The sequence below is a fragment of the Impatiens glandulifera genome, chromosome 1 (assembly GCF_907164915.1).
Source record: "Impatiens glandulifera chromosome 1, dImpGla2.1, whole genome shotgun sequence".
Classification (NCBI taxonomy): Eukaryota; Viridiplantae; Streptophyta; class Magnoliopsida; order Ericales; family Balsaminaceae; genus Impatiens; species Impatiens glandulifera.
The window spans coordinates 83257129-83283264 of NC_061862.1; the positions used below are offsets into that span (position 1 = coordinate 83257129).

A 26136-nucleotide genomic window follows, 5' to 3' on the forward strand; every position below is an offset into this window, starting at 1 on the left:
TAATCCCACTTGAGCATAAGATTTCAGGTTGTTTAGTTCAAATTTATTTTCACCAAATATGTAACGTGAACAGAATAAATCAATTACAAAGAACTACAAATAAAATGATTAGAATGCTTGACAATGATATATAGAATCATATAATTGATGGTGAATATTTGGATTCTAACGGATATAATTGCCTAGCTAGTGACAACCGACCTAGTATTACTTTGTTTGTTTTAATTGGACAGTTTGGACTCACATTTGGTTTAGATAAACACTATTATTTTCATTACCTTAAATATATATTAGATAGTGAACAAATTATGATAATCTTGATGTAAATCATAATTTTCTTCTATTAATAAACAAAACACCCGGTAGTTCTTTTATTTTTCTAGTTTCATCTTAAATAATGGTGGACTCTGTTAGGACTGTACATGGTGCTTAACTACCTGTTTGATTCTAGAATTTTGTATCAGACTTTTATTGTACTGTGAGGAAACCGTTTCTTACGTGTCATGTTGTGTTTTGATTCGTTTAAAATATTATCACTAATGAACTTATTCGTATCGTGTTAACATGTTTCTATACAATTATTTATATTATGTTAACTCGTGTTTAAATTGTGTGTCAAACTCATATTTACATTATTATATATATTAAAAAATATATACACTATTTTACTCTTTATTATAATTTTTAATTGCCTATAATTATTAAGTACCTATTATTATTATTTTCCTAGTCAAATTATAATTAAATTGATAGAACCATGATGGGATGCAGTTAAATTTCTAGAAACCTATATTAAACCTTTCATTTATAATTAATTTAAACACTTATATATATTTGGATTAATATTTATTTTATATAAACATATATATTTGGATTACAATTTTGTAAATTTATATAACAATCCGACACTAATAAGTATTATAATTTTTGATTTTATAAAATCAAATTTATTTAAAAAATTTTATATGAGAAAATATTATAATATATTTTTATTGAAGTTGATTTATTATTAATTTTATAAATTATATTTTATTTATATAAAATATAAAAAAAAATCATAAGAAAAATAGTTACATGTGAATACTTAATTAAAAATATAACAAAATTAATAAAATAAAGATTAAAATCTGGGGTGGTCCATCTTTAGTGTATAATGATTTACCGACTTTATCTTATTTTTGTTGATCTCATATTATTTTATTAGATTATAATATATTAATTTTTTTTTTTATATTTTAAAAAATTGTGATGTAAATAATAAAAATATTATATATTTTTAGTTAAATAGAATATAATAAAAGTGACATGATATATTAATACTATTTCGTTGTAAATCAATATAAACATCATTTATAATTATTACACTTAATCAAACAATAAACTTCTAGTGGATTCTCATTCCTATATTTATCAATTTCATTAATTTTTTTATTCCATTCTTTAATCCAAACGTCCCCTTAGTATGTTGAGATTTATTAATTAGATATTAGAATATTTAATTTAAAATGATATTTCTCAGAGCTAAAAAAAAGTTAATTATTAAAATATATATATATATACATATACTTTTTTAAAACAATTTAATTAATATATAATTCTATTGGTACACTTGTACACGATAAAATACCGGCCAATTTTTTGGGTTGCCCTTAATAAAATAAATTTATCGAGATAAATTTTTTTTATAAAATAAACAAATTTATCGAGATTAAGAATTAATGGTATGTTTAACGTATGTTTATTTTAATTTTATTTTTAAAATAATCTTATGACAAAGAGTCGCTATCTAATTTTTCTCGCAAAGACAAAAAAATATAATGTTGTTGTAAAGACATACAAAATTAGGTGCTTGGCTACGTGTGAAAAAGAGTATCGACGTTATATTTCACACGTACGTCAAGTTAGACCGTGTAACGCCCTAAAATTCTAATTTCCTACACCTAAATCAACGTGAATTCGATCATAAATGCGAAAGCGCTAGGGTGCCTTTCTAAGCTAATCATTGAAATGGGTGCTATAAAAGTCGGTCTACGGTCTTGATCCCTGCTTCCACACGCATCTCCTGCACCATGCTCGACTCCAAATCTTCCTTCAACTGTCATAAAAACATGTGGTTGGATACACCTACACCACACAAGCATAGTGAGTCGATGGACCCAACAAACATTTAAAAGAATACATAAAAGACATTTTACTACATTGCATCCATGAGGATTTTTAAGGGAATATCATCATTAGCGAATGTACAAGTTACATCTTGAGAACATGTTTGGGACCCTAGACCTTGAGAACTGATATTCAAGGTGAGGAATCCATCCGTCAATACTGTCAGCACATAATTTTGGAATCTGACTATCAAAGCTCATTTTGGTAGCCATCCTCCTATATCCATCACTTCCTTCATCATGATCACTTTGATTCCATTACCCTTAACTTAAAAACATTATTCTTTAGAAAACCATGGACTTGCAATGAAAACATGTTTTTGAAAACGTTATGTATCGTTTATATAAAATACATGTATAAATAACATTGTGTGGGTTTAGAAAATAGTAGAAAATAGTACTTGCCTGATAAATCCTTCATCTGCAGGATCATCGGTCGGACCACTCGGTCTTGGATTCCAGTATCCTCGGTCCTGGATTCTCGTATCCTCGGTCCTAAGTCTTAGCCAAGACTGAAGACGCTCGGTCGTGAAAAGTAAATTTTTTGGATGTTACAAATTACCCACCTAATAAGGAATTTTGACCCCGAAATTCGATCCTATGGGCCGTGCTTCTATTGTGATTATGAAAACAGTTTAATGCAAAAACCTTATTTAAAATCATTATGAAAAACAGTTTCATGTCATTCAATAAATTATTTAAAACAATTTACAAACCTGAAGGTAAGGCCTTGAAGGTGCATCTGTAGGAACATATGTGTGAAAGTACTAAGGTTCAGAACCATTGCTCTGATACCAAATTGTAACACCCTAAAATTCTAATTTAATACATCTAAATCAACGTAAATTCGATCATAAATGCAGAAGCGCTAGGGTGCTTTTCTAAGATGATCATTGAAATGGGTGCTATAAAAGTCGGTCTACGGTCTCGGTCCCTCCTTCCACACGCATCTCCTGCACCATGCTCGACTCCAAATCTTTCTTCATCTGTCATAAAAACATGTGGCTGGATACACCTACACCACACAAGCATAGTGAGTCGATAGACCCATTAAACATTTAAAAGAATACATAAAAGACATTTTACTACATTGCATCCATGAGGGTTTTTAAGGGAATATCATCATTAGCGAATGTACAAGTTACATCTTGAGCACATGTTTGGGACCCTAACCTTGAGAGTTGATCTTCAAGGTGAGGAGTCCATCCGTCAATACCGTCAGCACATGATTTTGGAATCCGACTACCAGAGCTCATCTTGGTAGATATCCTCCCATATCCATCAATTCCTTCATCATGATCACTTTGATTTCATTACCCTTAACTTAAAAACATCATTTTTTTAGAAAATCATGGACTTGTAATGAAAACATGTTTTGAAAACGTTATGCATCGTTTATATAAAATACATTAATAAATAACATTGTGTGGGTTTAGAAAACAGTAGAAAAGAGTACTTGCCTGATAAATCCTTCATCTACAGGATCATCGATCGGACCACTCGATCCCGAGTTCCCGTATTCTCGGTCCTAAGTCTTAGCCAAGACCGAAGACACTCGGTCGTAAAAAGTAGAATTTTTGGATGTTATATACCGTCTCTATTACTTGCTATAATTTTGACATTTTAGAGTATATTGTTTTATATTTTACTATTTATTCATTTTTACTTATTAAAATTGTCCTACAGCTAGTGTTAAGTTTGATTTTCATGTAGACGCCCAGCCGTTTATCAAAGACACATACTAATTTTGCGCTGGTGATATTTGTGAATATATATATATATATATATTTACATATTTATATATTTACATACAACAAGTGTACAAAATAAAAAAGATATTTAAGTACAAATATACAACATGGATGTGTAATGAAAGATCATACAAATCATAGATAAAATCATGCAAAATGTGTAAAATAAATATAATTGACATGAGCATACATAGACATATATTTCAACATTTCAAACAAGTATAAAGAGAATTAATAGAATAGTGAAAAAAATCAAAATAGTCAGAAAATATACTAAGTCGATTTTCGGGTTGTAAATAATTTTGTGAAAACAAATATATGTGTTAGAATCTAAAGCACAATAAACGAGGATAAAAGCGATAAAGAAGAACGAACACCAAGATTACGTGGAAAACCCTTTACGGGTGAAAAACCACGGGCAGAAGAGAAGATTTCACTATAACGAAGATTGTACAGATTTTTGGTGGACAACATAAAACTGTATTAGAGAAAAGACGGCTGTCTTCTCTATATATTGTCTAACCCTAAAATGTGATGTAAATGAAAAGGGGTTAGACCCATTAAGACTACAAGTCCATACAGTGCGGGCAAAGCCCGCTGACCCAACAAGAATTCGGGCCACAAACTCTAACAATCTCCACCTTGAAACGAATTCCAATCTTTGATAGCATAACCACAAAATCAAACCTCTTCCACCAAAGCCCCTAAGGGCATAGCTCAACAATGAAGACCAACCAAGTTCAAGCAATGCTCAAACTTGGTAATAGGAAGTGACTTGGTCATCATATCTGCAGGATTATTGTGTGTACTCACCTTGCTCACAACAATATCACCACGAGCAATCACATCACGCACAAAATGATACCGTACATCAATGTGCTTAGTCCTCTCGTGAAACATCTGATACTTTGTCAGAAAATAGCACTCTGGCTATCACAAAAGATTGTAGAAATCTGCAAATCATCACTAAGTTCGCCAAACAAGCCTTTCATCCAAATTGCTTCTTTGCAAGCTTCTGTAATCGCCATGTACTCTGCCTCTGTAGTAGACAAAGCAACTGTAGCCTGCAACATAGCTTTCCAACTAATAGCGCACCCACCAACACAAAAAATGTAACCAGACAATGATCTTCTCTTATCAAGATCTCCAGTGTAATCTGAATCAACGTAACCGACAACTCCATCTCTACTTTTCCCAAACTGTAAACAAACATCAGTAGAACCACATAAGTATTTGAGAATCCACTGAACTTCTTTCTAATGTTCCTTACCAGGGTTTGCCATATATCTACTAACAACACTAACTGCATATGCTAAGTCAGGTCGTGAACAAACCATAACATACATAAGGGAGCCAACAGCACTAGAGTATGGCACTCGCGACATATAATCATCATCACTATATGACTGTGGTGACAAAGAAGACGAAAGTCTAAAATGAGCAGCTAGTGGAGTACTTACCGGCTTGGAACTTTGCATGTTAAACCTACTAAGGACTTTCTCGATGTACCTCTTTTGACTTATGTACAATTTTCCATCCGGTCGATCTCTAAGAATCTCCATTCCAAGCATCTTATTTGCTGCACCTAAATCTTTCATCTCAAACTCGCTACTCAGCTGTGCTTTCACCTTTCTGACCTCTCTTTGATCTTTAGCGGCAATTAGCATATCGTCAACATACAACAACAGGTAAACGAACGACCCATCATCACATACTTTAAAGTAGACACAATTATCGTAACTGCTCCTCCTGAAATCATGAGTGGTCATAAATGTATCAAATCTCTTGTACCATTGCCTCGGTGACTGTTTCAAACCATAAAGAGAGTTTTTCAGCTGACATACATAGTCCTCCTTTCCTAAGGCTACGAATCCCTCTGGTTGCTGCATGTAGATGTCTTCCTCAAGTTCTCCGTGTAAGAATACAGTTTTTACATCTAACTGCTCAAGCTCAAGATCGTGGTATGCCACAATACCTAGTAAAGCCCGAATAGAACTATGTTTCACAACTGGAGAAAATACATCAGTAAAATCAACACCTAGAGTTTGACTATATCCTTTTACAACAAGCCTGGCTTTATACCTGGCTTCTTCAACTCCCAGTGTACCTTCCTTTCTCTTATACACCCATTTGCAGCGAACAACCTTCTTGCTCTTTGGTAACTTCACTAGATCCCATGTAGCGTTCTTGTGAAGCGATTCTATCTCTTCCTGCATAGTGATCATCCACATACCAGAGTTTTCGCAGGTAATCGCCTCTGAATATGTCGCAGGTTCTTCTTCTGAATCAATCTCTTCAGCCACATTTAATGCATACGCAACTAAATCAGCCTCTGCATATCTCTGAGGGCGTTTAATTTCTCTACGAGGCCTATTTTTAGCAATTGAATGCTGTGGAGGTGCTTCTGAGGAGTTAGCACCATCCATAGAAACTAGAATAGGCCCTGGAATTTGCTCTGGTGTAGGTTTCAACCCAATCTCAAGCTCCACCTCAATACTTGACTTCTGTTGATTTCCCTCGGAGGGAGTTGAAGATGGAGACCCTTGAAGCATGCTAGTCTCATCAAAAACAACATCTCTACTGATGATGACTTTACTAGTCTCAGGACACCACAACTTATATCCCTTCACACCTTGCTTGAATCCTATGAACACACACTTCACCGAACGAGGTTCTAACTTGCCATTATCCACATGAGCATACGCATGACATCCAAAAATTTTTAAATCAGAATAACTAGCAAGAGAACCAGTCCATACCTCTTGTGGAGTTTTCTTATCAATAACAGTCGAAGGAGAGCGATTAACGAGATGACATGCATACGCAGCGGTCTCAGCCCAAAACGACATCGGCAGCCCAGCATTAAGGCGCATACAACGCACCTTCTCCATCAAAGTCCTATTCATCCTCTCTGCAACTCCATTCTGTTGAGGATTATGTCGAACTGTATGATGCCTCACAATACCTTCAGTTCTACATAAAGTATTAAACTCATTAGAACAAAACTCCAAACCGTTATCAGTTCGGAGATGCTTTACTTGCCTCCCTGTCTGCTTCTCAATCATTAACTTCCACTCTTTAAAAGTAGAAAACACGTCACTCTTTTATTTCAAAAATAATGCCCAAACCTTCCTGGAGAAATCATCTATAATAGTCAACATATAGAACGCACCACCTTTAGATGGTACTTTAGAAGGCCCCCACAAATCAGAATGAATGTAGTCTAGTGTCCCCTTCGTATTATGAATACCAGCCGAGAACCTAACTTTTTTCTGCTTACCAAAAACGCAGTGTTCACAAAACTTTAGCTTCGTAATACCCTGCACGTCAAGAAGCCCTCTCTTGTTCAATTCGACCATTCCATTCTCACTCATGTGACCTAGACGCATGTGCCATAATCTTGTTGCATCAGAATCAGACAAAGACGAACTAGCAACAACAACATCACCTGTAATCGTAGAGCCTTGCAGAACATATAAATTGGCAGTTTTCTTGAGTCCCTTCATCACAACAAGAGACCCCTTGCTGACCTTCACAACTCCACCTTCACTAGTGTATTTGTACCCTTTAGAATCAAGAATACTCAATGAGATCAGATTTCTCTTCATGTCAGGAACGCGCCTTACATCACCAAGTGTTCGAATAGTGCCATCAAACATCTTAACTCTAACCGTACCAATACCAGCAATTCTGCAAGATGCATTATTGCCCATCACAACGGTACCTCTAGAGACCACTTCATATGTAGAGAACCAGTCCCGATTAGGACACATATGAAACGTGCATCCAGAATCAAGAATCCATTCGTCGCTCTGTTTCGAATCAATATCAGACGTAACGAGGAGTTCTCCATCATTGTACTTTTCAGCAACATCAGCTTCACCATATTTCTATGGTTGATTGCTCTTATGATCCTCACCAGCCCTCTTATTCTTATTCTGTAACTTATAACACTCAACAACAATATGACCTTTCTTCTTGCAGTACCTACACGTCTTATCCCTGTTCTTGGATTTTGACCTACCACGGTTATTGCTGCTAGAATACCTCTCCTGCTGTCTGCTTCATGCAACAAGGCCTTCAACCATGTTATCTGAACCAACAAGTTTATGCATCTTCTCTTTCGAGAAGAGTGCATCATAAACCTCATCTAGAGTCAAAGTCTCACGACTATAGAGAATGGTATCTCTAAAATTAGCATACGAAGGAGGTAGTGAACACAATAATATGAGCCCTAAATCTTCTTCATCGTACTTAACCTCCATAGATTCCAAATCAGAGACTATTTCTTTATAAACAATTAAGTGATTTTCTAAAGACGTACCGTCAGACATACGTTGGGAATACAAGCGTTGCTTCAAGTGTAGCTTGTTAGTCAGCGTTTTCGTCATACATAATTGCTCCAATCTTAGCCAGAGTGCAGCAGCTGTTTTTTCCTTCAAACAGTCTTGAAGAATCTGATTCGACAGATGCAGATAAATCTGCGATAGAGCCTTACGATCTGCTCGTTGCTTCTCTTCATCAGTCCACGAAGATGGCATCTTGTCAGCGCCATATAGCACATCTTCCAGATCCATCTGTGCCAAAATAGCTCGCATCTTCACTTGCCATAACGCAAATCTGGTGTTACGATCCAGCAGCGGAATATCGTATTTCATCGTGGTCATGACAAAGAATAAAACAAACAAATTTGACTCTGATACCAATTTGTTAGAATCTAAACCACAATAAACGAGGATAAAAGCGATAAAGAAGAACGAACACCAAGATTACGTGGAAAACCCTTTACGGGTGAAAAACCACGGGCAGAAGAGAAGATTTCACTATAACGAAGATTGTACAGATTTTTGGTGGACAACATAAAACTGTATTAGAGAAAAGACGGCTGTCTTCTCTATATATTGTCTAACCCTAAAATGTGATGTAAATGAAAAGGGGTTAGACCCATTAAGACTACAAGTCCATACAGTGCGGGCAAAGCCCGCTGACCCAACAAGAATTCGGGCCACAAACTCTAACAATATGAACCTCACATTTTTTGGACAAATATTGAAGAAGTTATGACTCATTCAAGTTGAAAAAAAGTTAAACCAAACAGGTTACTGATTTTTTTTTTGAAAATAATATTTTTAAGTGTTTTTTTATTTTATTTTAAAAAAATAATTAAAGTAATAAAATAAATAAAATGCACAAAATCAATAAAATTAAACAAAATAAACAACCAAACAAACCTAAGGAGTTAAACTGAACCGATTCAACAGGCCTGACCATGGTTGGTTTTTCGGTTGAAAACCATGCCATGACCAAAATATACGGTCGAATTCCATGCGAGGATGAAATTTCTCGGTTGGTTGTCATGCATGGTTAAAAAAATACGGTAAGCTAACGGAAAACTTAGCCACGATCGTATTTTATTGGTCGGCTAGAAACTTAGCCATGACCGTATTTTCTCGGTTGGATTGTTGAAAACTTAGCCACAACGATATTTTCTTGGTCGGTTAACAGTCAAATTAAAACGATTTATTAAAGTATAAAGGTTATTGACTTATTTAGACATTTATAATAAATATGCCATGACATATTTGTGTAGAAACATAAATACCATTTACTATTTTGTTGATGGCCAAATAGTAAATGGGTATTAGAACTAAGTCTCAACCCATATAGATAACATACTCATTATATTGCTCTAATCATAGTAAATATAGAAGTCTTGTTCATTCTCAAGAACACCCAAGGGCTATCAATAAAGAGTTGAAAGACATAAACCCCACACACACTAGACATTACAGAATCAGGTCTAGATCTAGAATTAGGAGATTCAAGATCGAGAGAAGATCCGAATAACAACTTAATGAATCGTTTTTCTAATAAAGATCCATTTATTTCTGCAACTACAATTTATCTCAATTTATTGACCTAGAGTATTAGTATTATAGATTTAAGAAATAAAGATCTAAATTAAATATTATAACAATGTATCCTTAGTCCTTAATATGGTAGTTAGTCTAGGGTATAAATAAGTTACCATAAAAAATTCAGCTAACAATTCCAAGTTAGGCGCTTCAATTGTCAATTTTAGCTCTAAATGACCACTAGTGCTTCCAAATTAAATAGAGACTTTGTTGTTATCTTTTTTTAAATTGTTGGCTCAATTAGATTCCTCACCTCCGTGTAGTGACACATCATTTTTCAGAGTTAAATTCGGTCAAGTATCGAGGGAAAAAACCTTTTACAGAATCACTAGTTTTCACGCGTTTGTTTGTTGGCTCCTGCGAAGAACCCAAAAGAACACAACAAAGAACAACAAGAACAAGCCCAAGAAGCGGAAGGAGATTGCATGGACTAAGTCTCTCAGTCGCGCCCGATGTCCTTGGTCACGGCCTGGACTAGCGCCAGACATGGGCGACTGATCTTTGACTTGGCCCAGTGGGATCTCCTAGTGGTTCTATCAGAGTATTCAGGGACAAGTACTTTTTCGTCAATATCTACAAAAATAAATAATATCATATTATTAACAAATAAATTTATTTGAAATTTATTTATATATTAAGTTATCACTTATTTCATATATTTTGATTTTTTTAATCTGGAAATAATTATTTTCAGAGTCCGATCGACATGACGATGTCTAAAATAGTAAATATTTATTTAATAAAAATTCGAAATAAATATAATAGATGCAATTATACAACTAACTATCCTAAGTTTTATTTTATAGTCCAAAATTAATTATTTTTGAAGTCCGATCGACGCGACAATGTCTCTAAAAATAATTATTTATTTAATAATCTGTGCAATAAGCCCATTGTCACCCTTGGAAATCCCTTGTCCAAAAAAAATATCGATTTGCGTGTTAATTTTTTTTAATAAAATATTATTTGAAAGATATATTTTAACATTTTAAAATTAATTACAGCAACATTTAATTTTATGATCAATTCTAAATAATCTTTTGGGATTTAAAATAATTAAATCACAGTTTAATTAAAAAATATGTATTTTAAATTAATTAAAAATAAATCATTTAAAAACTTATTTATTTGATGAAAGAGTATAATTAACTATTTACAATTCATAGACTGAAATGTTGCCAATTAATTTTTTTTTATTTGAAATCAATAAAACATTTTGTATACGTATATAAACGTATATTTGATTAGAGATTCTTTTGAGTTTGATGTTTGGTGATACTCGGGAAAGGGTTTTCGCACTATATCCTCTATACTCTTTAAAGAACGTTCTCTACTTTATAAAATTTTAGCTTTTGAAATTTTGGTTTTATTACATTTTATTTGACTAATTATTTTTCAAATCCTAAACATGCACTTATTTTTTTCATTCAAAATTGTAAAATAATATTTAAATGCTAGTACATGCGATTGATGTTGGTGATTATTGAGGAAGATACCTGAAAAATATCAGTTTTAAGACATTAAAATTTAAAAATAAATTTAAACAGGCCTTTATCAAAATATTGTTTTATGAAAATATTTTAAAATTATTTTTTTTTCTATTTTTTCAGATTTTTAGAAAATGGTTTGGGGCTTCTAATTTTAAAAAATAATTTTTAAAATTAAAATCCCAAACAAATAGGTCCTAAGACCGGTCTCCTCGGTCGGATGCGGAGGATCCTCGGTCGAGGTTAGGATTCCTCGGTCGGATGCGGGAAGTTCTCGGTCGCGCGCGCTGGTCCCTCGGTCAGATTTGGAGGATCCTCGATTAGGTGCTGAAATTCTTTGGTCGGGGCTAGAATTCCTCGGTCAGGTGTAGGGGAGGGTTCAATTTTCTCGGTCGGAAACCGAACCCAACTAAATTCCTTGGTCGGATGCCAAAAACACCAACTACAGGTTTGGTGGTTTCGATTGAAGCCTTATTCTTCGATCTAAAGTGATGGAGATCTTCGTCTGACCTCAAGAATTGTTTATAACATCATCTTGATGCATATTCAGTCAGGATGATGTCCTATTCTATTCGAACAGTTCTTGGGAAAAAAATCAGGATTTTGATTTTAAAGGTTTGATTAAGTATAAAGAGTTTACCAATAACTTTTTTATACATGTTATAATCAAATAAAACTAAAACATAAACATTGACGGTTCATTTTAACCAATTCAAGAACTGATATTTTTATTTTTATAAAAAAATTGATTTTTAATCAAACATGACCGAGATTGTTTGGAATTGATCCGAACATACTCCTCATACCTCTAGAAACATGTTAAAAAGGTTTTTGGATTACTAACTCAAGAACATAAATCCAATATTAAAAATTTTCAAAAATCAAATTTGGGTTTTTTCGATTTTGATTGATTAATTCAAATTGGTTTCGACAAAAAGTTTGCAAATGATCTCAGGATCGTTTTTCAATCAAGAAATAAACAATCAAGCAATATTTAAAACTAGTCGAACTGAAATATAAAATTTCAATTTGAATTTATAAGTTGAATTACAACATAAATCGAAGTTTACTATGAGTTTGAGAATACTCCTGAACTCTTTTAGAAGCTTTATGATTACATATAGTCGAATTTTAGGGCCTTAAACAAGATTTTACCTTTTTCAAGAAAAGTTAGAAAGTTTTAATGGTGGATTTTGTGTGAAGTGGATTGAGGACTTAATATAATTATCCTTGACTTTGTTTTGACTGATGGGATCTATTTATAGTCAGATAAGGTCGGTTGATCGATCAAGTGGATCGAATTTCAAACAAAAAGAAATTATCGTCTTTTGTATGTTCTTTGTCCAACATGATCGTTCAAGTGATTATTGTGCTTATGATCGTAGGTGAAATGATCACCAAAGTAGGGTGATTATTTCAATATTTGAATTAGGCCATTTGGTGGAGTATCGGTTGAGTTTCATTTTTAAAGAATCAAAGATTTCGACCGATGTTGATCTAGTTCATCGCGAGGAAGAAGACAAACCAGGGTCGAAAACAACGTCGTTTGCTTCTTCCGCGTTTGAGCGCTGAGAGAGTCTTAAAACGACGTCGTTTTTGGCCAAAGCGCAGACACATGAGTGTTCTATCTGTATTCCATCTACGTTGGACGTTCCGTTCGTGTTTGGACTAACGACGTTGAGGCGCGTTAGTTGATCAATTATTGCGAAGAATTGCCTTCCTTCAGTTGCAGCGGGTGACGTCGCTAGCTGTTGTGCGTTAGATGAGATTCTAGCGTTCATCTGATGACTGTGTGGTCTGCTACATTGTTTTTCTTTTATTCGGTTGCACTGGATCACAGCCCCTTTTCAGCCTTGGAGCTTGTTTGAAGTTGATTTTTTTGTGTCATTTTCAACCTACAAAATACACAAAATATTTTTAATATACATATTATTTATTTTACCTATTAATTAATTATTATTATTATTTTTATTTTTATTTATATATTTGGGGGTTTATAAAGAATTAGTTTGATATAAAAGGGACAAATTATTTATCCAAATTATTTATTTTAATTTTTTTTAGTCTTCAAAATTAATTTGAAATAAAATAATACAACATTTATCTCAAATTATTTTATTTTATTTTTCTTAACCTTTATTCTAAGTAATTGAATTTAATTAATATAATAATTATTTAAATTTATAAATTGGGTAACTAAAATTTTAGTGCTTAAACCCGTATATAAATTTTATAAAATAATAGGCTCGAAAATTTCTTAAAATATATAAACTATAATAATTCAGAAGTTAAAATAAGTGTATTTTTTTTAATGATATTTATCAATTTAATACGATTTAAATTAATTATCTATTAATTTACTATAATGGAGATTAAAATAAATTTAATATTATTTATTATAATTACAAATATATTATTATAATTTTATAAAATTTAAATTATTATCCTAAATTAATAATAATTAAAATTATTAAAAAATTATTATAATAAATAAAACTAAAATTTAATTTATAAATTCAAATTAGATAATTAAAAATAAAAGAACTAAATTAATAAAAATTACAATATTTCACATAAAGAATAGAGAGTAGTTAAATAATGTGAAGACATGACATTCTTGTGAAACTCATACTCAGTCATAATCATACCAAAACAAAAAGAGATGTTTCATTTAATTTAATAGGGATGTGCAAGAAAGATGAATTTTAAAAACATGACCATGATGTAGTGTAATGAAAGTGATTGAATAAACAAGAAATAACTTCCCTGCAAATGATTGAAGATAACATGTGCACACATCATGAAGCAATTGGTAGGAATGAATGTATTGAAATTAATGGCAAAGGAAATGAAAGAATAGATTAACACAAAATTGAGTATAGATGATTGAAAAATTAAACAAGGAAAGGATGGCTTGAGCCACAATCACATTTCCAATGCATGTACAACATATTAAATTTTTTTTTGAATTTTTGTATACTAGTTTATCTCATATATCATATTGTTTGTTACCAGAGCTTGGTGATATAGAAACACGCCAGCCAGCCAGCCAGCCAGCCAAAGTCAGTAGTCTGAAAGTAGTAATTAGTTTGCCTATTGTTATTATTATCATCAGCAGCAGTAGTTGCAGTAGTAGTTTCCCTCCTTTCTAGCCTCAAAGAAATTCGGCAAAAGTTTCTCAAACACCTCTAAAAACAACAACCATTTCTCTTCGCTCAATTCTCCAAACGACACACTATCCTCCCGAGTCTCCTCCTCCTCCTCATCCTCCTCATCATCGTCCTTCAATTCTTTTGTATTCATCTTAGCCTTTGTGCTCATGCAAAGATTCTCTAGCAAACTGAATGTACTCTCCTCCTCCTCCCCTCCATGATATTCCCGGGTCATCATTTCACCAATTCGCGCAAGCGAGAGCCCCGCAACAACAGCTCCCTTCAAAAATACCGTGCACAACACGAGGACCCTCACCGACGACTCCCTAATCGACGGAACCTCATTCCTTATAATCTCCGCGTCTTTCATCGGATCCAGACTCATTATATACTCCACCTCACTCTCCGAAAACGGAACCAATGCCTGAGGCCAATGGAGCCACTCCAAGTACGGGTCATCAAGCCGCTCCGGCAAGCAAAGCCCGTGGTCGATAGGAATTAGCTCCTTTCCTTCGATCAACAACATGTTCCCAGTGTGCCTATCCAAATTCAAAACTCGAATGTCCAACACTCCGATCCTATGAATCGACTCCACCGAGAAGCAAGAGGGGCCTAAATCTGCAGCATCCGATTCATGCTCGACAAAGCACTGCACCGATGTCATTTTGTACCCAGAATACGGTTTCATTTTCCCTATGCTTGAAGGAAACGCATCCGAGGATATTCTAAGTAACGCGGTTGGAGGAACACCGGAAAATCCATCATGGTCTAGAAGGTAAGCTGCCAATTCACGTGCCCCGGTTTCTCCTAATCTGATCGAGGGTCTTCTTCCCGGTTGGCCAAGCATTTGCCCGGAGAACCCTTTAGGGCTGCCCAAATCCTCCATAGGTGGCTCTTCTATCGGCTTAATAACAGCAACAATGCTACTCATGCTAGAACCGACTTGACTAGGTAATAAGTAGGCGCCAGTTAAACCACTAGCCGCTGGGAGAGGATCAGCACCAGATTGTAGAGCTAGAGCCACTTTTGTTATGAGAAGACGAGATTTTGGATCATGGTGGCCACCAATTACTTCAATCCCTTGACCGGCAATTATATTTGCTTCTTTGTTGTTATTATATGAGAGGGGGGATGATGCAGAAAGACAAGGGGTGGAGATGCTTCTGTTGACATTGATAAGTTCCATGGCTTGCTGGTGGTTTAAGGAAACATGATTTGTCTGGTCCAATTCCACGAGTCTGATGCATCTAGGAGGAGGAGGAGGAGGAGGGAGGACTAATAATGTCTTCAATCTGTTATGTTGATCAACTGCTACAGCCATCTTTAAGAATTTCATTCAGATGATGGTACTGTAGGCTGTAGAACATGTCAAAATGTGCGGCAAGCCTCAGGCCTTTTTTTGGGACACCACACTACTTATGCTCCACAAAGATCATGTGCCACAAACACTCTGCAAATGGAATATACAAAATAAACAACCGCATTGGGTACTTGGACAAACCATAAGATTAGGTTGTTTTGGTGTACACTTTTTCTTTTTTTCATGTTCATCATCATTAGAAAATATCTACATTTGTTATTTTGTAAAAAAATCGCAATGATCTAGAATTATATGGATCATTATCTAGAAAAGAAGTTTATATACTAAATTAAGCAAAAGAAATCACACTCTTCTGAAAATGTCAAACATAGGTAAATAATCTTATGATTTTGAGGTGGGTTTTAAGGATGGGCGGTATGAAACTATTTGGACATAAATACCCTGTAATAAAAAGCTAAAGAGATAAGTAATTTATGCAAATTTGGACATAATTTTTCATGATTAAAGGTCTGATGAAAGGGAACAATAGAGTATGTTAGAGACATTCTATATTTCAGTTTTGCTACTTATGTTCAGTATTTACTACTCCTTTACTTTGGTGCTTTTAATTGCTATAACTAAGAGGTTGATTTTTCGAAAGCATCTTGGTTGAAGTGGTTTCCATGTTGTACTAGCATTCTCTAAGAAAAAGAAAAGAAAAACTCCTCATGTTTAGATATATGGAGGTCCTTTCATTTTCCATATATACCATCTAATCCAAACCTTAAATGAACCCCCATTTTGTGCAAAAATACATTGACTGATGAATACTTAATCCAAGTGCTGATTAGGAAAATATGATAGAATGGCTTGTTTATACTAAAATTGTATGGGACAATATTTGTAAAAGAGTAACAATAATCAGAAAATCACTTTATATGTGTTGATCATCTTCAAATCTAGTGTTATCTTAATAACTAATTGGTTATTATTAATCCCAAATAACCCACATCAACATTAAAATGGAGAAGAAAGAGTCTCTTACTCATGCACCATTTCACAACTGAAAGCCATGGAACTCATCTCGTAATTTGATTTGCATGAACACCTACAAAGAATAAAAATGACAGAATGAATGAGTAATTAATATTGATTAATAGCTGATGATGAGAGAATTGATGAGAAAACTGACAATATGAATGGCGATGCTTTTTGACGATCAAATACAAAGGTCTTGTTCGCTACCTGCAGCAAGTCCCTCGCTCCGCTTAGCGATCGCCACCATGTACTACAACAACAGAACGAACAAAACCTAGATGCTTAGATACAGTAAATAGAATCTGAAATCAAAAGAGATAATAGATTCATCTTCTAGTGTCGGTTGGTCGTCCATTGACGGTAGATCGGTGAAATTATGATGAATTTGAAGCGAGAGAAGGAAAATGCAGATGAATAATGCGATAGAAATGATGATTTACTAACCCTGAACACGGGCGAGGCATTCAGGGAGGCAAACGGCAACGGAGAGCGAGACAGAGAATGAGGTGTGAGAGATGGAGGAAATGAAATTGGTTGCCCAATTCCTCAAACAGGTCTGCTCCTTTCTGTTGTTCTCTCTTCCCCTCCCTCCCTCTCCCCGCAATCCCTTTCCTCCTTTTCAGCCAACCAGATTTTTCAATCATTATTATTATTAGTCTATCCGTCCTTTGCGTGCGCCCCCCGCATATTTACTTATATTATTTCAAAACAAACAAACAATATCATTCATTGAATCACACAATTTGTTTTCATTATTATTTTTTAAAATTTGTTGAGGGGGGAGGAGAGAGTGAATTTTACAATGATTTGTTTTTTTAAATAATCTAAATTATAAATATATATATATATATATTTGGCTATTTTTTCATTCTTCATTCTTCCTAGTTAACTTCACGATTGTGGAACGAGGGTGGTGGAAGAAACTCAAGGGTAGGCTGGATTTGATGGCATCAAAAGGACGAACCGCGATAACCCTCGGATGTCGTCGAGACTTATTGGCAGGTGGTAGGCAAGAATGGACGAGTTGTCCGTTTGATGGACTCTCACCAAAGATATGGCAATGGAAATAGAGCGACCATGTCCGTAGAGGTCGAGCATCTTGGTTTGGACAATGGAAGGAGGGTTAAAAGAAGGTCTGTTTCTCGTCGTTATAATCATCATGTAGGTCGTTGGGGAGATAGACCCATTCTCGAATTAGGAGAACTCATATCGTCGTCAACAGAATGTGAGAGGAGATAGGTTAGGGGTATCATTTGCAAGTATTGCAAGAAAACCAAGGCGAGCGGTCTAGGAAGCGTGGAGGAAGTCAATTGCGTGTGGGACAAAAACTATCGAGCTATTCACTAGCTTGCTGGATCTAGAGCTCGTCGGCATGGTTGAATCTGGACCAGGAGTTTGTAGAGAGTTTATGGCCAATGCTCGGGATTTACGGTTGTTACGAAAGCCGATGGTGACGAATGAATGCAACAATAAGTGTTTGGGTTCGGAACCGTGGAAAGGTCCAAAAATAGAAAATTTTGGTCCTAATTTAATAATCGTGGTAAGTATGTCGCTCTATGGCATAACAATAAAACTATTTTTTATTTTGCCTATAAATGTTTCGTTATTGCCATTGTTGGATAAGGGACTAAATAAACTGATGAACGGTCATCCCAAGATTATTAAGGACATCCAAATTTGGTGTCATCATCATCTGAGGTCCCTTATATGGAACCATCAGGCACACATCTGAATGTGTCGTTAGTTTCTCCAACTATGGAACTTTCTCTAGAGGATACTCAACTGGTGAATATAAGGTTTTTTACTCTTATCCCTTATTCTAGCTTAGCGACAATAAGAGTTGGATATCTTCAGCCTCCTTGAAGTCCTGAGTTTGATATTGTAAAGCGATAAGTTCTGCATCTAGTTAAATGGTTAAGTATGTTTGCGGGCTATGTGCTTAACCCGCGAGAATTAGTCGCACTCCAAAGGGAAAATGGAATCCAACGTTCTAAATTTTTTTTGTTACTCCCAATGTGCCATCTATACCTGGTATGTGTGTTCATTTATACGGTTTACCTCGTGATATGTAGAGTTTTATGTTGTTAAAATGGGCGGAAAATATTTTAGGGGATTTTATGTATATGGACTCGAATACTTAGACATCAAAGAAAGAGTGATTGGGCACTCATTCGGGTTAAACATGATAAAACTGGGGTTAAATTACCGCCTTTGATTGTCATGGATAACAGAAAAATTGTTGTGGAATTAATTGTTTGGCTAAAACAATTTGCGATATTAAAGTTTGGGTTTCTACTATGGTTTTGTTCGAGAGATTCGAGTGTTCCGCCGTTTGAGGTTGAAGATTATAAGTTGATCATGATCTTATATTTTACGAAGTGGCTAATCTTGCTCATATCGAATGGCTTGCGTTGGAACTAGAAAATATTGTTGTTGCCCCCTTTAATGGTACATCGGTGTTGGCAGAGTCTCGGTTTCGATCCAAATTGCTCCTCATGTAAGAGTTTGGAGTTGCCTTGTTTCACTTGTTCCAATTATGATTGATCAACCGTCATTGTTTGTTAAGAAATCATTTTTGCCTTCTAACTCACTTAAGATCACTACCTTAGTGGGGATGACTTTGATTTTGTCGTCTTCGATAGTTGTTATTAAGGATTCTATTTTGGTTTTAGAGACATCACCTTCAACATTTTTTTATCTAGTTGTGACCTTATGGTTACATCAGATGGATCTCCACCACGTCTTGGGCTTCAACTAACAATGTTTAATGAATGTGGGACAATGTTCCTGCATCCTATCTTTGAGTTGTCTTCCAGTGTGGACACAGTGAAGTTGTTCGAGAATGAGTTTGGTCTCATATGGCCAATGTTTCCTTTGACACCTCTATCAAAACTTTATATCCTGAACCACATGAGTACATGCATATTGTTTCAGAGGAAATTATGTTGCCTTAGAACCCCGAGTATGATGTTGATGAAGAGGTTTGTGAGAGTTTCTCATCACATAATATGTCTTTAAATGAAAATAGATCTTTTGTCCATGAGGAAGTACTTGAGGCCGAAACGAAGGTGAGGTTGGAAGCTCGTGAAATTCCTCAACTTCCGTTTAGTTATCAACATAGAGAAATGAGAAAGTGTGCACTCCCTATCAGTTATTTAAAGACTGAGAATCGAGTTTCAAAGCCGAACAATGTGTACTATAATTAGTTTACCTAATGATTGGAAAGATTATTGCGTGGAACGTCTGTGGGATCAATGATACTAATAAGTGGATGGTATTTAAGCCTCTATTGGGTATTCTCGGTTGTGGTATTTATTATTTCAGCGAGACAAAAATGTAGCATATGAATCAATGGGTTGTTAGGGATATTTGTAATTGACGTTTTTGAGGTTGGGAAGCTCTCGATTGTATGGGAGCCTTAAGTGAGATTTTAGTGCCATGGAATGATGACATGTTCGAAAAAAATGGATGTTAGTATTGGAAGTTTTTATGTGAGCATTTTTTATTGAAATCATGGGGATAATTTTAGGTGGTATATCTCAATTGTTTATGGATTTGTCCTTCCACAACTAAAGACATAGTTTTTTTTTTCTGAGTTGGCTAGTTTTGTTAGTCTATGGGATCTTCCTATTGTGTTTGCGGGTGACATGAATGAGGTTAGATCCCTTCTGAAAAAAAATGTGCAAAAAGACTCACGAGTGTTATACGAAAGTTTTTTGAAACCATTGCAAATCTCGAGCTTGTTGATTTACCATTAGAAGGATGTCAATAACTTTTAGGAGAGGTAACAATCATAGTAGGCTCGATTAATCTCGTTTAGATAGGTTTCTAGTAAACAATTCAATCTTTTGTGGGGTAACTAATGTCTTCTAGAAAGTTATTCTATAGAGCTACCTAATCATCGACCTATCTTGATTGAGCGTAAGTTGGTTTTGAGGGTTTATCGTCCGTTTAGGTTTAAGAATAAATGGCTGATTAGACCAGATTTCCTTCCGAGGGTGCAAACTTATTGGCAAAACTAAGTGATATGTGAATCACATTCTTCCAAGATTTCTGTTAAATTTAGAGATCTTTGGAAGTTACTTAGAAGTTGGTTTGTAAGGGACCGTGAATGCTTTCGTTCTAAGGTCGATATTTTATGCTATAAGATCAATGTTATTGATGGGGCTAAAGATGCACGTGAGTTGTTGGATTTTGAGATTACCTCTAGAATTCATTTGATTAGTGAGTTTTATCTCTATGCAAGAAAGAGAAAATTGGGGTTTGTTAGCACAATAGGGGTACCTGGTTAAGATACGGAGATAAGAACACAAAGTTTTTTCATAGTGTTTTGAATGCTCGGTCTAAAGATAATGCGATTAATTATTCTATCTCGATTTTTGGGGTTACTCATGAGAGTGAGTCAGCTATTTTTGCAAACATTATCCAGTTTTATAAGAATCTATTTCTCGAATCAGTAATCAATAGACCAAAGTTAGACGGCATAAACTTTATGAACTTTATGGCTATTAATTCTAAGCATAAGGGTATTCTTGAGAGACAATTTACGGTGTAGGAGGTGGAAGATATTATTAATGTGTTTGGTGGTGACAAGGCTCTGGGTAGCGATGGTTTCACTTTGGCGTTCTTCAAAAGGGTGTGGACCTTCCTTAAGGGGATGTTATGACGGCTATTGAACAGTTTTATCGTTTTTCCTCTTTTGACAAAAGTTAGAATTCCACCTTGATTGTTCTCATAGCAAAGCTTCAAAAACTATAGACCTAAAAAAATTTAGACCTATAAGTTTAGTAATGTCTTTCTACAAAATTATTTCAAAATGTTTGGCAAACAAGTTGCGTGTGGTGTTAGAATTAGTTATATATATTAACCAAATGACAATTATTAAAGGGCGTCAAATCATTGATGTGGTACGTTGATTGTCAATGCGTGCATTGATTCATCTAACTCTAATGGTGCTCAATGCGCTTCGTCAAACTTGATATTGAAAAAACTTATAATTATGTTAAATGAGAATTTATCTTTGATGTCATGACTAGGATGGGAATGGGTAAAAAGTGGATTCGGTGGATAAAATTTTGCAATTCCACGACTAAATTTTTTGTTATCGTGAATGATAATTCTCAATGCTTTTTCGAGAGTTCGAGGGGATTAGGCAGCAAGACCCATTGTCCCTCTTTTTGTTTGTCATTGTCATGAGAATTTTTTCTAAGACGATGATCTTCGCTGAAAATAACGAACTTATCCATGTGGTTGATTGCGAATCGAGGAGGGCTCCATTTTCCATTTCTCACTTACTTTTTTTATGATACGCTCAGTAAGATTAATGCTTCCCATGGAAATTTCAAGTATCTTCGTGATATTTTGTGGTTATTTGGCGCTTGCTCAGGACTTTGTGTTAATCTTGACAAGTCTAAAATATTCTTCTCTAATTTTGTGTCAACTATGAGAAAATCTCGTTTTAGCGGGTATTTTGGGATTTGGCATTGTATGTTTTCAGGCCACATATTTAGGTCTTCCACTTAAAGCAAAGACTCGCTCTAAAGCCTCTTGGAATCCGATTATCTCTAAGATGGAAAAAAAATTCTCTATCTAAAAAAACAAGTTTATCTCTAAAGGATGCCGTATGGTTCTCATCAAGAGCACGTTAGAATCTATGCATATTTACATGATGTTATTATTTGTTATTCCTAAAAGCGTGATAGTTAAAATAGAGATATTGATGTGTAAATTTTTATGGGAGTCTTCTGAGTCTTCATTTTCACATCTTGTAAGTTGAGTTAAATAAAAATGTCAAAAGATAAGGAGGTTTGAGTTTTCGTGACCTATGTGCTTTTAATAAGGCCTTTTTGTCTGAGTGGTGTGCTCGTTTTGGTTCGGAAAATGGAATCTTTGGGTTAATATGATTAAAAACAAATATATGTTGGATTGATCGGGTTGATTCAAAAAAAATTCAATCCCCCTGTAGGATGTAACATATGGAGTGGTATATCAATCATGTGAAAAAAGTTATCGTGAACATTTTTTGTTTGATGTGGACGAAGGTTCATCAATTAGTTTTGGGGAGAATGCATAATGTGGAGTAAGAGTTTGGTTGTTCTCTTCCCTGTGTTTGTTCCTATTTCTATTCGTAGAGATGCCACAATCAAAGATATGTACGACTATCGCTCTCAAAGTTTTGCAGATAATATTATATATAGAAAAATTAATATTATAAATATAAAATACAAATATCTGTTTTCAATATAAATATTTTAATATTTATAATTAAACTTATATTTTAAAATCTGTAACATTAATTAAAAATAATTTAACAAAAATATACACAAAAATTATATTTCCTTTAAATAATTTGTTGAATTAAATAATTTTGAGCAATAACTGGTTTGATATGAGTTTTTATGAAATTTGAACAAAAATCTAATTATTTCATTATTATTTTAAAATTAAATATTAAATAGGAAGAGACGATATAATAATTTAACCAATTAAAAAACTCAAAAGAATGAAGAGATCGTTCAACAATTTAGAAGAAATAAAACACACGAAATTCTATATTTTTTGCAGTGTTTACGGTACTAATAAAATTGATGAAATTAACCCCATCCATCACAAATTAGACACAAATTATAATTAGGACAGATGACTAATTGCATTAGCCAGAGCAAGCCCAAGTGATGGATTTGTAGTTGTGTAGCCTCCATCTAACAACAAGTTCACCCCATTAACATACTTCGACTCGTCACTTGCTAGAAAAACCGCCATCTCCCCCACATCATCCATTTCCAACGTAACCCCCTTCAGAACAGACGTCTCGGCCACAAGACGAGCCGCCGATTCACCATCCATGGAAAACCCTTTTGTCATAATCTCGGTTGGGATCGCATGAGGCGATATGCAGTTGACCCTGATACCGTGTTGCCCTAACTCCACACATAAGTTCTTGGTCAGCCCCACCAATGCATGCTTGGACGAAGTATACGCGTGAGGTGCTAAACCGGCAGCTACCGAAGCACTACTTACGGTGAAGATTATGCTTCCCTTTTTGACTGGAATCATGACTCGGGCAGCATGTTTGGCGCAGAAGAATGCGCCAAATACGTTGACCCCGAATATGGTCTTGAGGTTCCCCTCATCTGTAGACAAAATGCTGGGGCTAATGTCTCCGAGGATGCCCGCGTTGATAAACATTATATCGAGCGTGCCGTGCTCAGAGATAACCGAGTCAACAAGGTTCTTGACGTTGTCGTCTTTGGTCACGTCGCAGTGTATGAACGAGATGGTTTGGTTCGATGACTCCGCGAGGGAGCGGCCTCTATCATCGTGGACATCGGCCACAATGACTTTGGCACCGTATCGGGCAAATATCTTAGCGGAGGCTCTTCCGATGCCACTAGCACCGCCAGTTATTATTGCTACCTTACCTTCTAGCCTGCATGTAATAATCAAATGAACACTTGATAAATTATAAAATCTAGCTAGTGAATGAAATCAAAGAGGGTTGATTACCTTTTAGCTGGAGAAGTTTGCAAGGAAGAAGCTTCCATGGTTATGGAAAGAAGTTTTTCTTAATTTGATTTTGATTTTGATTTCACAACTTGTTCAAATATGGGATAGTTAGGACTTAGGGTTGCTGGTAATTACTATTATACCCTTTGATGAGATGATAATCTTGTGGACAAAATCTGGGTGGGGACAACTAGTGTACATTGTATTGTTTGTTTTTTTATAATGGACTATTCCAAACCCAACTTATTGAGTGGTATTTGATAGTTTCTACCATCTAGAGAGAAATGTTACCCATGTGACATATATGTCCACAATTATAATGAAATCAAACATTACCAAATATCTAAATACAAACAAAATCATAAATATCTAGGGGCCTTGCTAGAATATAAGAGAACGATTATATTGTATTATTATATATATATATATATATATATAGGTACATAAATTATTCAATTATATAGACATTATTAATATAATATAATAATAAAGTTGTGATAATATATTACCGATATATTATCTTATATTATTACTAGTAAAAAATTGCTTTTTAAAGAGGGTAGAAACTCTAAGAGACAGGCTAAATGCCTTCGGTGAAAGAATTCACGAGAGCGTCTCAGTGATAAAGCTGTTGGTGAGAAAAAAAGACATTTACGAGGGCATAAAAAGTTCTTGGAGATAACTTATAACCGAGAGCATATAAAGCTCTCGGAAATGACTTTAAACTGTTACCGAGAGCAGTGCTAACGCTCTCGGAAATGGCTTTCAAATATTAACGAGAGCAGCGCTAACGCTCTCGGAGCTAACTTTAAAGAGTTAGTAAGGGCATAAGCCTATTGCTCTCGGCTATAATAAGTTTTTTTTTTAAATAAAACGTTTATAAATCGAATATTACATATTTTAAACCAAACAATTTCAGACCTAAATCATACACAAATTAGAAATACCTAATTTCATATATCAAAATCCCAATAATCCAAAAATACAATTATCCAATAAACTCAAATCTCAATTCATTCAAAATTTCAATCATCTAATAAACCAAAATCCCATTATCCTATATGTCAGTCAAATTATTTAAAGATATAAAAGTATCATATACCAGATTGATCCGGAGGTGGAAGTGGAGGATATCTCGCCATAAACGTCGCCAACTAGTTCTGAAAATTTTCCCTTTGTCTTTTCATTTGTCTTTGTGACTCAAGAGCTTGTCTTTCCATTTGTATTTGTGCCTCATGAGCTTGTCTTTTTGCCTCTTGCGCTTCTCTTTTTGACTCAAGAACTACAACCTCCAGTTGTTCTCTTTTCAAAACCTCCTCTTGTAATTTAGTACGTAACTTCTCAACCTCTTGCTCCCTTCGTTGAGATTGGCTTCCACCACGCAAATCTCCTCTAAACTGTGTGGGCCTCACGCCGAATCCCATTCCAATGACCCTCTCGTGCCCTTATCGTCCAAAAACGTTCTCGATCAACTCATAATCGGACATATCGGGATTTCTTTCGAGCGTCTGACGCATTGCATCATACAAAAAGAAACAAAAGTTGATTAGTTAATTATAAATCAATAAATAAGTGAAATATGAAGTATACACTTACAATTTTCTCTTGTATATGGGGATCCACCGCACAAGTAGAGTCGTCACATGTTCCTTTTTTACTGTGTGTCTCGTAGAAAAGCTCAATGTGTGATGGCACTATACCCGTAGTCCTCTCCTATGAAGATTAAATTTTAGTGTTACTTATTAAAATATAGTTAACATATTATAATTTCTATTGAATAAATATGTACTTACCATTTTTGTTGCCACTTGATAGAATGACA

General features: G+C 34.7%; 2 protein-coding genes across 3 annotated transcripts; both read right to left on the reverse strand.

The window, feature by feature from the left end:
• Positions 1–14190: 14190 nt before the first annotated feature.
• LOC124919125 (phosphatidylinositol 4-kinase gamma 1-like) lies at positions 14191–17413 on the reverse strand. Of its 2 annotated transcripts, none has more exons than XM_047459287.1 (4): positions 17253–17413; positions 17016–17058; positions 16816–16878; positions 14191–15920 (listed from the first exon to the last, which is right to left on the reverse strand). In XM_047459287.1, exon 4 carries the CDS (start codon positions 15804–15806, stop codon positions 14430–14432), a length of 1377 nt encoding a protein of 458 aa, XP_047315243.1. In that variant the 5' UTR covers positions 15807–15920; positions 16816–16878; positions 17016–17058; positions 17253–17413; the 3' UTR covers positions 14191–14429. The 2 variants fall into 2 exon arrangements, with proteins under 2 accessions (XP_047315243.1, XP_047315242.1); XM_047459286.1 differs by having other exon boundaries at positions 16963–17058.
• A 5865-nt stretch (positions 17414–23278) lies between these two features.
• Positions 23279–24434, reverse strand: LOC124921921 (secoisolariciresinol dehydrogenase-like). Its single transcript, XM_047462630.1, has 2 exons — positions 24315–24434; positions 23279–24237 (listed from the first exon to the last, which is right to left on the reverse strand). The coding sequence occupies exons 1-2, from the start codon at positions 24350–24352 to the stop codon at positions 23439–23441; spliced, it is 837 nt and encodes a 278-aa protein (XP_047318586.1). The 5' UTR covers positions 24353–24434; the 3' UTR covers positions 23279–23438.
• Between the last annotated feature and the right edge of the window lie 1702 nt (positions 24435–26136).

Coding starts and splice junctions, on each gene's coding strand:
- LOC124919125 (XM_047459287.1), bottom strand. CDS start 15,806: ATGAAATTCTTAAAGATGGCTGTAGCAGTTGATCAACATAACAGATTG.
- LOC124921921 (XM_047462630.1), bottom strand. CDS start 24,352: ATGGAAGCTTCTTCCTTGCAAACTTCTCCAGCTAAAAG. Junction 24,238..24,314: donor CAAACTTCTCCAGCTAAAAG/GTAATCAACCCT, acceptor TATTACATGCAG/GCTAGAAGGTAAGGTAGCAA.